Source organism: Hevea brasiliensis, chromosome 3 (assembly GCF_030052815.1).
Source record: "Hevea brasiliensis isolate MT/VB/25A 57/8 chromosome 3, ASM3005281v1, whole genome shotgun sequence".
Lineage (NCBI taxonomy): Eukaryota > Viridiplantae > Streptophyta > Magnoliopsida > Malpighiales > Euphorbiaceae > Hevea > Hevea brasiliensis.
Window position 1 is genome coordinate 3862611 of NC_079495.1, and position 14660 is coordinate 3877270.

Below are 14660 nucleotides of genomic sequence, written 5' to 3' on the forward strand. Positions count from 1 at the left end.
AAAAGAAAAGGTAGACCTAAACTGATGTGGAGGAGAATAGTATAACATGACTTAGAAGCATTACATATTTTTAAGTATTTAATTTAAAATTATTTAGAGTGAAGAAAGAAAATCTATTTAGTCTATCTCAAATTTTTAGAATAAAATGACTTAATTGGGTTGAGATAAGTTGTCTAGTCGGTAAAAATATAAAATTACTATGGAAACTCCCCACTACTGAAGCTTTTGTTAACTAATCGGGTTGATCACTGACTACCCGTTTTTATCTATGGGTATCCAATACACATCATCGTTCCGATTAACGATTCCCAGTTAACGAACAGCATCTCTGTCCCTCGTTTTTACCCTCTGCAAACCAAAGACCCTCAGATCCGACTCACGACATTGAAAGCGATAGCCATGGAGTATGCCACTCGAAGAAGTCAAGGCGGCCTCTTTGAAGGTCTCTACAGGCTCATCATGTGCCGCAACTCCATCTACGTCACCTTCGTTATTGCTGGAGCTTTCGCCGGTGAACGGGTAAGAATTAGGAGTTTTAATCTGAATCTCTCATTTCACTGTACTTGATCATCCAATCGAGCCCCTTTTTTTTTTATTTTATCAAACGCTTGATTTATAATTGGACTCGAACTTAATCTTGATTTCTAAAGGTGGTTGAGAGGTAATGTGTTTATTCTGTTAATTAAGGTGCTTAAATTCCATTATTTATACTATTTTGTGTCTCGGAGCTCGACCGTGCTCTTTGTTGATTTGAAACCTGGGATGGGAAATCTGGGATATTATGGTTGTTTAATCACATCATAAACTTGTTATAGATTGATATGTGAATCCTGTTTGCTGAGATTTTCTTCAATTAGTTCTCTGTATTCTAATGGAGTTTTTTTTTCAAATTTTTAAATATTTTATAATGAGATTCAAATGCGCAAGAAAAGAACTCGAATGATTTCATGCTGAATATTGTAGCTCGTCTGCAAAAGGATTAAGGAGCCTGATTCTGTAATGAATTTGGCTAAATATTTGTGGCTGTCACATTATGCATCCTGAGTTTCTTATGATATCCAATTTATATCGCAATTAATTTGCTGGTTGTAGGCTGTGGATTATGGAGTTCGTAAGCTTTGGGATTACAACAATGCTGGGGTATGTATACTCTCCTATATTCCTTATTTATTTAAGGTTGCTATATAAATCTGTAAATCGCGTAAGCTTTGTATTTAACAGATAACAACTTTAATGATATATCCATATGATATTTCATTAAATTATATATAAAATTTTCCACAGTTATCAACACTCATATACCGTTGCTCATTAGCCAAGGAAATATCTTGTGATGGAATGAGGGCTAACATGCAGTGTTTATCTAATAACAACAATACATTTGGGCAAACAAATGATATAGTTCCGTCTTATACATCAACAATGATATTTTGCCGAAGAATTCCTAATTTTGTGTTCTTGTCAAGTAGATATAAGACTTTCCCACTTTTTTAGTCATTCTTTGCTTTGTTTTCAGTTAATATTGGGAATCTTCCCTGTGCCTGGTTTCACAACATTGAGCAAGAGTTAGAATATGGTTCTTGTTAGCTAGAGCAGTTTACTAGTACTATAGGACTTCTGATTTTTTGTTGAAAAGCTAGTTTGTTAACTTGCTAATACCTTTCTTAGTTGTTGTATGCTTTTATGGAGGGAGATCACATTGAAAGTAAGGTAAATTAGAAGGATACATGTGGTGTGACTAATTTGTAATATCACTGCCTTTGTTTTGGAAACAAGGTTTTCAGGGTTCCATTTATTAGGCCTCAATTGTAGAAACAACTTCAACAAATCCCCCCTTCTAACTTATCCTTCTTTTGAATTTAACGCAAGAGCCTTTTAGGGAAATTATCTTTCATGAATTTGTTTCAGAAAATGTTGGATGGCCTTCTAAATTGTCCAATTTTGTAGGCCAAACAAATTTATTTCTTGTTTGGGATGAAACAATTTTCCTGATTTCACTGATTTGAGATTTTGGGTTATATTGCTTGTTTGTGTATTTCCCTCCACTGTAGTTTCAGATAGCAATGCGTAACTGCCTTTAATTAAATATGAATTGGTTGTTCTAAATATCATTCTCAATTGAGACGTGAGGGAAACTCAACTTATGAACTCTGATTGCAATATCTAATTGCTGCTCCAGCACATTTCTCGTATTACCTCTGACCTGAATTGTGATCCTTATATTACAGAAGCATTATGAAGACATTCCAGTTTTAGGACAAAGGCAATCAGAAGAATGAGTGGAACTCCTTTTTCCTGCCATTTTGAAGTTCCATATTGAAGATTTGGAGTCAGCATTAATGTAGTGGATAGCAATTTTTGTAATAAATATAATTTGTTGGATGCACCACACTTTTTTCTAAACCATGTTTTCCTTCAACTATGACTTGCGGAATTATTGAACAAGGACAAACTGTGTATGGTTACAATGATCATTTGAATTTCTAATCAGATCATCTCCCTCTTTGTTTTCTGGTTTTTGGTTTTAGTGATTCATTATCTGGCATCACTCTTAAGTCCATTTACCTATTCTGATATTAAAACTCATTTAATTTTCACAATCAACCGCATAAATGAAATGTGAAATTTTGGAATATCCTATCATCTTAGACGTATTTCCTGTCATATCTTTTAGTTACCGAGATCCAATGGAAGCATTTGCAGCTACGTTATGCTACTAAAAGCCTATTACAACGCAGATACCCTTGTAATAAACATATGAAATATTTGTTTATTTGACTACAAACACGTTTTATATTTCCAAAATGTTCCTTGAACAAAAGGGTTTTCGTGCTTTCAAGGCGACTAAATATTGGCGAGGGCAATACACCACCTCATCATAGGTAGGACTTCCCCAACTGTTACCCGCCCTATTAACAAGAAACAAACACCACCCCCGCCCCCACCCCCACCCCAACCTCATAGCAAAGCAAAGGCCATGAACAAAAGCAAAAGCCACAGAGGCTGTAGACTTGAGAAGAAAACATCCTACAACAAACGGAGCAGCATATAAAACAGAGACCTACCAAACTGAAAATCCAGCAGAGATAATGATAGCAGGGCACTGCAGAACAAGGAAAATGCACCAAACTTGATTAAAAAAAAATCCCAAAATTAGCATGCTATTTAGACATGAAAAAGCATAAGAAACGAGAAACCTGATGAAACATAGGAGATGAAGGAATGTTGGCATCAAATCCCTTTTATATATGGAAATAAACTTGATGATGAGAGAACAAATAAGTAGAAATTAAGAGCTTGAAGTTGATTGGAGCTCTTCGAGATAGAATTTGGGAGAAGGATAACATGCATATATAATGGCATTTCTGTAAATAATGTTACTATTAGGGAAGCTTATATTAATGCATATATAATCAGGGGCGAGTTTTATACTCATAAGTCATAAGCCACCCCAACCCAAATCTGATCCAGGTACCCACCCCATCACCACCCATATGCTCAATAGCCACCCTGTTTGGGATGGAACCCGCCCCATTGCCAACCAGCAAAAAAGGATGACTCCATTTATCTTCTTCCAATATAAATTGTATAATCTGAAAACACAATCCCACATTTGGACAAGAAAAACCAGTATAATAATTTCCACATTGTGAAAATTATATTAATTACACTATGGTTGTGATCATTAAAAAATATAGAATACAAAAAAGTCCTCATCACATTATTGTTATACAAGGGATGGGCACAACCACTAGACTATAATGATAGCTGGGGGAAAAATCAGGTTAAAAGTAGATTCAATAAGCACTGATGAAAATTAATATTGATGACTTCTCAGTTGTGTTGGAACTGTATGGAGCTTTGATAGTACTATTGTTGTACCATGAATGAACTTTTACAGCTGCACCCGCCCACTGCACTTGGATTTGTAGTCACCTACACATGGAACTAGAATTTATTTCCTGCCACAATGGCTGTTACACAAGCATTCTAGAAAAATCATTGAATTGTCAAAAAATTGCCAAGAATAAAGTAGTTTGTGTCAAATCATTAATTGGAACCAAAGATATGCACGAGGCATCCAACCTAACCACTACAAGTTGCCTTAAATGCAACTGTGCATTTAAATATGCCTGAGTTGAAAACACTTCATCATGGCTATAGCCATGTTATCATCCTTGGATTGTTAAAAAATACCACATCTTTCTGCAGCTACTCCATTTCAAAAAAATTAAAAAGATTTGTGCTTGCTCTCATTTGGGAGCCAACAAATATGGTTGACAAAGTCTAAAAATGCAAGTGTTCAAAATACTGAAAATTTTGACACAGTGCTTCTTGATATTAGTAGAAACAGAAATACACCAAAAAGATTGAGCCACATCTACCTAGAGAACACTAGTCTCTCATGTAACCAATTCTCTCCAAATTTCAGTGCCTAATAATCCAAGCCCAAAAGGAAAAAGCTCTGCTCAAATGCCACCACCTATCTATCCTGCAAGTCACCAGACCAGATAGAGATTCTTAATCACACTTGCAAGACAAATTTGTACGGTATACATTGATACCAGCTCTAACATCCCTGGATCACTTTTTAGCTTTCTGCCTCTAACAACACATCAGTGACATGTAATGCTACCATCCCTAGGAAATGTTTCATTTAAGAGATAGCATTTCATTTTTATGCAACCTCATAAGTCTAGAAACTCAGGCATGAAATATTAATTCCCTAATCTTCCCTCCTCACAACTTCTGATTAACCTTTTTTCCAAGATTATATATATATATATATATACATGCACACAACTGAAATGACACAGAAAAGCATCCAGCACCTTCTCTTGAATTGTAAATTGAAAGAAACAAAGCTTTCTGACTTTTCACCGAATCCATCTTCCTCAAATTGAAAATAAAAACAACTAAGGAAACTTCGGTATATATGTAGATTCACCCTTATATATCATACATACACATACGTGTGTGTGTGTGTGTGTGTTCCTGCACGCATGTGCACAGCAGGCAAGATAAAACAACTTACTAGGAAAGCAGAACGAATCAGCTCTTCAACATAGTCAACTGTTGCCCCTTTCACAAAATCATATGAAATATTATCAACAACCAATTTGACTCCAGCTCTCTCAAAAACTCTACAACAATAGGCAATTCCAGATAAATTTTAAGAAAACTAGGCATCAACATCTTTCCTGTTCAAAGAGAAGAAACTGAAAAGCAACAGAGCGCACAGACAGAAATAAAAACCTGTCATCTGGGCTGATTGTACTGTCCAAGTCAAATACATATTGGAAACCAGAACATCCACCAGTTTCCACCCCCAAGCGAAGCATTTTTTCCTCAGCCAATCCTTCACTGGCTTGCAGTTCTTTCATCCTCTGCAAGGCAACCCTCAACTTAATGGAAAAGCTAGATATATAATAATAAAAACACAAGCTTCGCAAGTTTGCATATGTAATAGAATTCAACTCCCATGAAACCCTCTACGTAATCAAGATAACAGCTAAAGCTCATGCTAGAAAGAAAAATGAGCCAGCACCAATTCATGAAATATTCCCTTTCAGCTACAGAAAGAATTTCCCATGATGAAACTACTTAACTAACATAAACATTAAATGGAACTTCATAATCAGAAGAATCAACCATCTGTTATATATCTAAACTTCGAATCCTTAGGTGGAGCAATTCCAATACGATCAAAGATTGAGAAAGAAAATAAGAAATTAAATTCATTTCCTTTTCGAATATGAAGAATTAAGCCAAAATAGCAAAAGCAATAAACCCCAGGATAGAGAAAACTTATAATCGTTCAGCTGTAATTTAAACTCGTGTTCTCTTTGACGTTCCTCTCCGGACCCAAAATAGCAAAAAAAAAAGGGAAAATAAATAAGAAATACACGAGAGATCAAACAAAAAAAACCCAGATAGCAAAATAGCCAAAGGAATCATAAATTCAATGATTGTATAAAATTACCCGAACGCAATTGTCAGTTAGGTGAATAGCTTCATCGAGAGAAGGGGAAGGGGAAGGGGAAGTTGAAGGAGAAGAAGCTTCGCGAAGTGCAGAAGAGGAGCTTAGCATCCTGTGATTACGGCGAATCCGAGTGGTTAAGAAGGGTGTTATGCGATGAATTAACGATGATCTCAACATGGCTTTTTTGGGTTTATTTCAGTAATACAGTACCATTGTAGGTATGGTTGGTTTCTGGGTTCTTCTTTTAGACCTGGAATCTGGAACTGATGAGAGAGAAAGGAAGGAGGCTCGTGATTGACAAACGGCTGCGCACCACACCCACGGGCCACGTCATGTGCTCCTATAATTTTATATGGAATTTTTCTTTAACTCGCTTAAGAAAAAATAAATTATTTTTTATTATTTAATTATAATCTTAAAAATTAATTTAAAAATTTACATAATAAGACAATATGATACCTGAGAGTCAATAAATATATAAAATTTATGCTTAAAAGTTAATCAATGTTAAAATTTTTTATTTTATCTTATTTTATTTTATTTTATTATTTTTTATCAATTAATTTCTATTTATTTACATGTTATATTTTTTTAATTTATTATTCAATTTATATATATATTTAGTTTACTTAATCAATGTAAATTTTTTAAGCAAGAGATAAAATTAAAAAAAATTAACATTAAATATGTTATATTTTATTTAAAAAATAAATAAAAAATAATGTATTCAATTGGAAAGCTATTTATTTTAAATATATTAAGTTAAAGGAATATATATCTTTAAAATTGTTTAAAAATAAATTTAACTTATTAAAAAATTATGATATTTGATAAATTTTTATAATTAAAATTAATTATATTTTAAATATAAAAATTTAATTAATAATTATATAAATTTTATGATTTAATTATAAAATTTAATAAAATTTTTGTGTTATTAATAACTGACTTGAAACTTTCAATTGGAAGTTGGGCCGAGACATCAATCTAATTAATAATTATTTAAATTTTAAAATTTAATTATAAAAATTGACAAAATTTAATTTTTTTTTAATTAACTCCAAAGAAAATAATGGCAAGTTGTTGCTTGCTTATTGCCCTCTTTCAAAGTGGGGATCGGAAGCCACCGATATACCCTTCCAATTTTCGATTGAAGCTTGTAACCCTTATAATTGGTGTCGTCGAGCATCAAGGAAAGTTATATGGAAAACAAGAGCATGTGGTGAATCAAAGAGGTTTGAATCCATGGATACTTGAGCTTCAATCTGCAAAATCTGGACCGTGTAGGGCGGATCGTTGTGAGTTGAGCTAGGCGCTCTTTTTCATCTTAGGCGACACTAAAAGCAGCTAAAAGCGACAATACGGTTACCAACCACATACCCATTTTGTGGAAGACGGAAAAATGTGTTACTTTGCAAGAACATGGTATGGACCTGTGAATTGCAGATCAGTTCCTGTTAATACAACTAATATATATATATATATATATATATATATATATATATATATATATATATATATATATATTCTTTTATTTGTCAGTATAATTTTTGCTTGGTTTGGGGTTGGTTGATTTGTAAAGTAGTGTATTTCTGCTAGGAGGTTGGCATTTCTGCTGGTTTGCATTTATTTATTGAGAAGGGAAATAATTTCTTTGTTGTTGTAGTTAGCAAGTAATGAATTGTTTTTGAGTTTGAAAGTTTATAGATTAGGACTATTTGACTTGATTATTCTTGTTCAAAGTAGCAATATTAGCATAAATTCCTTTACCCCTTTATTTGAATGGACACATTATATGTTTGATGCTAATTGCCAAAGGGTGGTAATTTTTTAGCCTCTGTTTGGATGATGGCGAAGGAGGTGTAAATAAAGGTAAGGAGGTTTAGAAATGGGTGAACTAACTCAAATCTCAATTTGTCTTACAGGAGAGTAAACTATTTTATTTCTTGATTTGAGCCCAGAGATTTAGTGCTGGTGCTGAAGCATTATGTGGACGTGCACACACTGCACAGAGATCCTTTTTTTTTCTCCTTTTTTTTTCTGTTAACTTGAGTACTTCATTTGAAGCTGTTGACATTTTCTTTCATTTCATTTCTGAACTTATAGGGCTTGTTTATAGAATTCAATCTTTATGAGTAGAATTTCAATTTATGTGCTGCCTTTGTGGGATTTATCTGAATCTCATGAATGACATCTGGATTCATTTGTTCTTGGATCAGTTAAGCCTAAGTTTTAGACTTTGGCTGGTTTGGGCCTCGTGTAATGCTATAATTTGATGTTCTTGCCTAGCTTAAGCACTTACTGAATGCATAAAAAAAAATTCATGAAGTTATCATTTACTATGGAAACTCTAATTTGAAAATGGTTTTTATTTTTCCATAAATAGGATAGCTAGTCAGGTTGTTATTTTTCATAAATACTTAAAGTGTTAACATGTTGTTGTTCTTTATGTAGAAAATTGAAGCTATATTGGAAAAAGATGGACAGTAGTAACTCTTTGATTGGAGAGCTGAAGCTTCAAGTTCGGAAGTTGGAGAAATCAGACAAAAGCAAAGGTTTTATAGAGTTATTGCAACAACTAACTGTATGTGATTCTATATCAGAAAAGAAATTTGAAGAGCGATTTCAAGAGATCAACTCTTATGGCAATGACCATATTGTTTGTGTGATTGAAGATGATCAATCTGGGAAGATTATTGCAACTGGGAGTGTGTTTATTGAAAGGAAATTCATAAGAAATTGTGGCAAAGTTGGGCATATTGAAGATGTTGTGGTTGATTCTACGGCTCGGGGGCGACAACTGGGGAAGAAAATTATTGGGTTCCTAACAGATCATGCACATTCAATGGGGTGCTACAAGGTGATTCTTGATTGCAGCATTGAGAACAAAGCATTTTATGAGAAGTATGGATTCAAGCAAAAAGAAATTCAGATGGTGAAGTATTTCAGCTGAGAACTACATTTTTGGTGATATGTTTTACAGAATCAACATTTGTGAATGTATTATCAATATGTGGTAGGTTGTATTGGCGATACGTTTTACAGAAATGATATTATATGTTTCTGTTAGTATGGTAAATACTAAATAGTGCAATGATTTTGAAGAAGCTGACAGTTCATTATTGGGAAATTAATTCAAATGAATGTTAAAAGGGAGTCAGTTTTTTGATGTTTTTCCTTGAAGAGTTCTAAGATATTGTACCCTTTTTCATTCCTCTGCTATTAAGATTAATCTTCCTTCGTGATGTTGCTGATCTATAATGTCTGATGATGGATAGATTGTAACGAGATTAAAGTTTCGAATTTGAAGTTAGTCACATTGATGGACTGAAGAAGCTCCAGATGCTACGAACTTTCTTCTTCTTGTTACTGTACACTATATCATAGTTGAATGAAATTTAGATGTTATGTTAAAACTTCTTAGTTTGCAGGGTAACCAAGAATCAGCCCATTGTGATTTCTGATCAAGCCTAAAGAAAAGACTCTCCCATTTTACTGACCTTCTCTCAACATATTGAATTGCTTGAATTCTGCAGCAGTGGTGGAGTGTTTCAACATTCATACAATTAAAATTGGAACACATAGCCACGGAGAGAGAAAAGCAATAACTTAATTGCAAGCATGCAGGCCTTGTCGGCAAATGGCAATGGGAATTGGAAACTGCTAGACAACAGCTGAATGTGATTAAAGATTAACAAATATTGCCAAGTTTTTTGAAGTCCTCTTTTCCAAGTGGAACTTCAGTTTCATTGTCAATGATTTCAAGCAAGCAAGCTAATCACCTCAAGTTTCTTCCTTTCAATTTCATCTTCGCTGTTTTCTGTTTGCAAGATAACATGGAAAAACTAGATGTTACATCTCTCTTGTGAAGGTTATTTTAGGACCCAAATTTTTTTGTAATGCTCCAAGAAATTTGTTGAAGCTTTTATGCATGCTTTAATTCTTGGTTATGAAACTATAGTATTTTCTTATTACATTTTAATTTGAATCACATTGCGAGTTTCACAATTTTAAAACTTAATAATATTTTAATATTTAAATTATTATATTATAAAGGATAAATTACTTTTTCATCTTTAGATTATATCAAAATTAATAAATATGTTCTCCATTTTCAAAAATTAATGATTTAGTATATGTATTTTGACTTTATTAAATTAAGGCTATGTTTGGATCGGAGGAAAATAAGAGAGGAAAGAAAATTATGAAGAAAAATAAAAATATTTTTTCTTCACTCATATTTGGGAATGAGGAAAAATTGAGAATAATAGAAAAAAAAGGGTGGATTATAACAAATAAGTGTCACTATTTATTTTATCTCCATTTTAGAGAAAAAGTAGGTGGAAAATAAATAAAATTACTTTTTTATTCCTATAATTATTTACTTTAATTTCAAATAAAAAGGACAAAATAAATATTTTACTATTTAAAAAGTAACTTTCCCTCCTTATTTTCTCCCTAATATCCAAACAAGAAGAGGAAAATAACTTCAAAATTATTTTTATTTTCCTTCCCTATTTTCTCTCATTTATTTTTTTTTTCTTTCTGACAAAGTTTCCAAACATAGTGTAAAGAACTCTCTGTACAATTTTTGTTCAATTGTTTGATAAATAATTAAATATTCTTAAATAAAAATTACTTTTTTATTCTTGAATTATGTTAAAAATCAAATATTTTTGAGATTAAAATATAGAGATTAAACTGTTGATCTAAAACTATATGAACAAATAGAATTTTAATTTAACAGAGTTAAAATATAGCGATTAAATTATTTTAAAATTAAAAATTATATATATTAATTTTGATATAATTCAGGCAAAAAAGTTTTCCCTATTATAAAATATTTTAATCCTTCAATCTTATATTTAATATATAATAATTATAATAAAATAATAAATTTAATTAGTTTTGACATTGGAAATCAAAATATAATATATTATAACAACCTAATGGGTTTTATCTAATTTTTCTATTTTTCTTATTGTTACACTTACTAAAATTTCAAAAAAAAAAAAAAAAAGACTTAATAATATTAAGAAATATTTAAATCATGTGGTTATTATTAGCTCAATATATATTTTGTCTTCCTATTTAATTATAAAATCTTTCAATAGTATAGTAGATAGATTTTACAGGTAATTTTTGTGATTTGTTCTTGAATTTTATTTCATATTTTATTTTTGTTTTTTAATTTTAATTTATTATTAAAAAATTTTTAAATTTTAATTTTATTTCATAAAAAATATTTCTAACTTATAATAATAAATTTTTATATTAAAAATTAATTTAAATTACAATGTAATATTTATAAATATAATTTCAGTATTTTTTAGTAATTTTATTTAAAAATTTACTATTATAAATTAAAGAAAATTTTTATGAAATAAAGTTAAAATTTAGAAATCTTTTTAATAATAAATTAAAATTAAATGATAAAAGTGAAATGGGGGACAAACTACAGGGATGATGGCTATAAATTTACTCATCTCTATTTTTCCCTCTCATTACTTCCAGCTAGTTTGCTCCGAGCCGACGGAAGGTAAAAATGAAGAAAAAAAAAAAAAAAAAAAAAAAATCGAAAAAGAATTGATAAAAAAGAGAAAAATGATTGATAAGAAAATTTGATAAAATTGGTCAAAATTAATTTTCAATAATTTATTTATTATTTAAAATTAAATAAAAATAAATAAAATAAAAAAAAAATAAAAAAAAAAAAAAAAAAAAAAAAACCAAGTTTTATTTTTTTTTTTCAGTTGATATTTTTTTATTCGATTGATTTTTATTTATTCGATTTATTTATTAATATATATATTAATTTCGGTTTTTTTTATTTTTTTTTTGTTTTAAATGAAATCGATCGAATCGAAAAATTTAAAATTATTAAAAAAATCGAAAATCGAACCGAAATTTAAAAAAAAACCGATTGAACCGATTTAATCATAATCGGTTCGTTCGGTTTCGGTTTTAAAACGAAACTGCACACCCCGACTTCCAGCGGATGGCTCATCTCTCATGGATAGCTTATCTGAACGTTTCTTGCACACTGAATGCGAAGAGGAATAGGTGCTTAAGGCCTGCATCTGAGAACAGAATAGAGACATATGCAAGGTTCGAGCTTTTTAAGGCTTCTTCTTCGGTGTAACTCTTTAAATAATGTCTCTTTTCTTATTGTTATCATGACTAGTAGATTCCCCTTTGTGATTTTGTTATTGAATTTGGTCTATGGGAACTGGGATTGAATTGGGTTTTTGATTGGCTTGATTGGGTTTTCACTATTGTTCTTACTTTTCTGCGTTGTTGGAACTCTTGATATGTGTATGTCATTTTAGAAAATTTTTGAGGAAGCCAGCTGGTTGTGCGTGTGTGAACTTAGAAGATAAAAATCAAACTCAAAATAGTGGGGCTTCAGGGTTTTAGTCCAGAAGAATGAACTTCCACTATGAGTTTTATGTTTTTGAAATTTACATAGGTTGCTTATGAACTCGAGTTTGATTTCTAATGAGCAGTGAAGTATATTTAGAAGCAAAATAGTGATCGGCATTATTGTTGTGTGTTATTCCCTCTCAAATGCCAATACAAATTATACAACGTCTTTAAGTTTTCCTGACAGACAAAAAGATCTTTCAGTAATATGTTTAGTAGATTGTGTAGAAAAGTATTTTGTTTTCATCTCATTACTTTTGGTTTACATAGCTTTGTTTTTGCAGGTTTTAGTTGGCAAGACTTGTATAATATTGAAGTTGCATTGCTGTTGTACTTGAGCATTTTTTCTCATATACCCGAAGATTCTATTCCTTTGCAATATTCTCAAAAGAACTTAATCAAATTAGTATTTTCTACCATTACTTGAAAAGGCCTCTAGCACCATTGAGTTTGCAAGGCAGACGAGACAGGTGGGAAATAGACTATTCTTTGACATAGCTGATACAAAACCTCTTAGGTGATTTAAGGAAACAAAGATGTCTTTTGTGCTCTTCACATCCTCAATAGCTCCAACCTCAGTTGTTAACCGATACAAAGTACACAATTTGGTACGTCAGAAAAATTATTCTTCAAATTCCAGCTTTTCCATTGTTCACTACAAATGTTCATGGGCTAGTATGGTGGGCATATGTAAAATCTTTAGAAACAATTCACTCAGTATTCAAAACTTTGCTGCAAGAGATTCCATGGGCCCTGACAATCAGAAGTTCACTGATGTATCTTTTGATTGGGAAGATCAAGAGCAAGAAGACCCTGAAGATGTGGGGTCACCATGGGATGGTGCAGTTATTTACAGGAGAAACCCTTCAATCTCGCATATAGAATACTGTACAACCTTGGAGAGGTTGGGATTAGAAAATCTTTCAACTGATATTTCAAAATCAAGGGCTTCAGTTTTGGGATTACGTGTCACAAAAGCCGTGAAGGATTATCCACTTGGAATTCCTGTTCAGATCTCCGTTGATGTGACCAAGAAGAAGCAAAAGTTGAGGCTTGATGGGATCATTAAGACTGTTATCACTTTAGGTAGCAACCGGTATTTTATTTTCTGATCCTTCCTTCTGTGCTCCTATTTAGTATTTTTATATATAATTTAGCTCGATGATTGCTAGGAAAGGGTGCAGACTTGTAGTGCACCTGATTAATTTAGCCACATATCATTTTTTGTTTTCTCTTTTTTTCATGAAAACATTACATTTCCAGTTTTTATCTCTCTCCCTGTTTCTCTCTCTTGTTAAAAAAAGAAAAAAAAAAAAAGAATTCCTTATGGAGAACTAGTGTGCAACTCATGCTACACAAGTGAGAACATCAGTTCAGGAATTGTTTGGTTATCAATTGAGATTATTGAAAATAACTAAGAAAAAGAGAGAAAAATGAAAAAAAAAATTTTAAAATGGATGTTGCTTGTTGCATATGTCAAATTAATATTAGAATACCATAAAATGATGTTACTCATATATTTTGTCATTCTTTCCTGCATTTGCTTATATTGCACTATCCATGTAGAACTTTATTTATAGCTACTAATGAAACTAAGTAATTTTCATACTTCATGCTTATTTTTTTTAGAATCGAACCTAAATGTGTGGTAATTTGGTGTTGAAGGTGTGGTGAACCAACTGCCAAGAGCATATATTCCAACTTCTCTATATTACTGACCGAGGAACCCATTGAAGAACCAGAGATTATCAATATGGGAGTGATCTTTGGTAAAGACAAATTTAAGTCTTCTATGGCAAGCAGCATGGAAGAAGAGGATGATGATGATGCTTCAATTGATTGGGATGACAGGTTGTACTTTCCTCCTGAAGAAAAGGAAATCGATATTTCAAAGCACATAAGAGACCTAGTACATGTAGAAATTAGCATAAATGCAATATGTGACCCAAGTTGCAAAGGTCTGTGCCTCAATTGTGGTACAAATTTGAACACTAGTAGTTGTAGCTGTAGCAAAGAGAGGATTAAAGAGAAAGGTTATGGCCCTCTTAAAGATTTACGAAAACAAATGCAGTCAAAAGGTTAGCTTAGTTGCATCTCATGTCTAGCTATACATGCCTTTTTCTGCCCAATGCCATCATTTCATTTTACTTCCTTACAAGTGGGGAGCAGTGTTTTTTTTTATTTTTGGAATATTCCAGACAATAATTTATAATGTACCATTATAAGCAAGGCCCTTGACTACCAAATCTTTCTT

The 14660-nt window shown here is 31.8% G+C and overlaps 4 protein-coding genes across 5 annotated transcripts; 3 read left to right on the forward strand and 1 right to left on the reverse strand.

The window, feature by feature from the left end:
• The first annotated feature begins 213 nt into the window (after nucleotides 1-213).
• On the forward strand, nucleotides 214-2512 carry LOC131178590 (cytochrome b-c1 complex subunit 9, mitochondrial-like). The gene is made up of 3 exons (XM_058143628.1): nucleotides 214-519; nucleotides 1093-1140; nucleotides 2229-2512. The coding sequence occupies exons 1-3, from the start codon at nucleotides 400-402 to the stop codon at nucleotides 2277-2279; spliced, it is 219 nt and encodes a 72-aa protein (XP_057999611.1). The 5' UTR covers nucleotides 214-399; the 3' UTR covers nucleotides 2280-2512.
• A 1100-nt stretch (nucleotides 2513-3612) lies between these two features.
• Nucleotides 3613-6323, reverse strand: LOC131168855 (iron-sulfur assembly protein IscA-like 2, mitochondrial). 2 transcript variants are annotated; one of them, XM_058143626.1, is made up of 4 exons: nucleotides 5984-6323; nucleotides 5245-5387; nucleotides 5036-5144; nucleotides 3613-3936 (listed from the first exon to the last, which is right to left on the reverse strand). In XM_058143626.1, the coding sequence occupies exons 1-4, from the start codon at nucleotides 6158-6160 to the stop codon at nucleotides 3871-3873; spliced, it is 495 nt and encodes a 164-aa protein (XP_057999609.1). In that variant the 5' UTR covers nucleotides 6161-6323; the 3' UTR covers nucleotides 3613-3870. The 2 variants fall into 2 exon arrangements, with proteins under 2 accessions (XP_057999609.1, XP_057999610.1); XM_058143627.1 differs by having other exon boundaries at nucleotides 5257-5387; nucleotides 5984-6322.
• Nucleotides 6324-7032: 709 nt separating this feature from the next.
• On the forward strand, nucleotides 7033-9143 carry LOC131178591 (glucosamine 6-phosphate N-acetyltransferase-like). Its single transcript, XM_058143629.1, has 2 exons — nucleotides 7033-7408; nucleotides 8438-9143. The coding sequence occupies exon 2, from the start codon at nucleotides 8463-8465 to the stop codon at nucleotides 8934-8936; it is 474 nt and encodes a 157-aa protein (XP_057999612.1). The 5' UTR covers nucleotides 7033-7408; nucleotides 8438-8462; the 3' UTR covers nucleotides 8937-9143.
• Nucleotides 9144-12923: 3780 nt separating this feature from the next.
• On the forward strand, nucleotides 12924-14635 carry LOC131178592 (large ribosomal RNA subunit accumulation protein YCED homolog 1, chloroplastic-like). Its single transcript, XM_058143630.1, has 2 exons — nucleotides 12924-13502; nucleotides 14072-14635. The coding sequence occupies exons 1-2, from the start codon at nucleotides 12943-12945 to the stop codon at nucleotides 14487-14489; spliced, it is 978 nt and encodes a 325-aa protein (XP_057999613.1). The 5' UTR covers nucleotides 12924-12942; the 3' UTR covers nucleotides 14490-14635.
• Nucleotides 14636-14660: the final 25 nt, after the last annotated feature.

Coding starts and splice junctions, on each gene's coding strand:
- LOC131178591 (XM_058143629.1), top strand. CDS start 8,463: ATGGACAGTAGTAACTCTTTGATTGGAGAGCTGAAGCTTCAAGTTCGG.
- LOC131178592 (XM_058143630.1), top strand. CDS start 12,943: ATGTCTTTTGTGCTCTTCACATCCTCAATAGCTCCAACCTCAGTTGTT. Junction 13,503..14,071: donor ATCACTTTAGGTAGCAACCG/GTATTTTATTTT, acceptor TTGGTGTTGAAG/GTGTGGTGAACCAACTGCCA.
- LOC131178590 (XM_058143628.1), top strand. CDS start 400: ATGGAGTATGCCACTCGAAGAAGTCAAGGCGGCCTCTTTGAAGGTCTC. Junction 520..1,092: donor GAGCTTTCGCCGGTGAACGG/GTAAGAATTAGG, acceptor TGCTGGTTGTAG/GCTGTGGATTATGGAGTTCG. Junction 1,141..2,228: donor GGGATTACAACAATGCTGGG/GTATGTATACTC, acceptor CTTATATTACAG/AAGCATTATGAAGACATTCC.
- LOC131168855 (XM_058143626.1), bottom strand. CDS start 6,160: ATGTTGAGATCATCGTTAATTCATCGCATAACACCCTTCTTAACCACT. Junction 5,145..5,244: donor GATGACAGGTTTTTATTTCT/GTCTGTGCGCTC, acceptor CTATTGTTGTAG/AGTTTTTGAGAGAGCTGGAG. Junction 3,937..5,035: donor TGATTCGTTCTGCTTTCCTA/GTAAGTTGTTTT, acceptor TTCCATGTGTAG/GTGACTACAAATCCAAGTGC.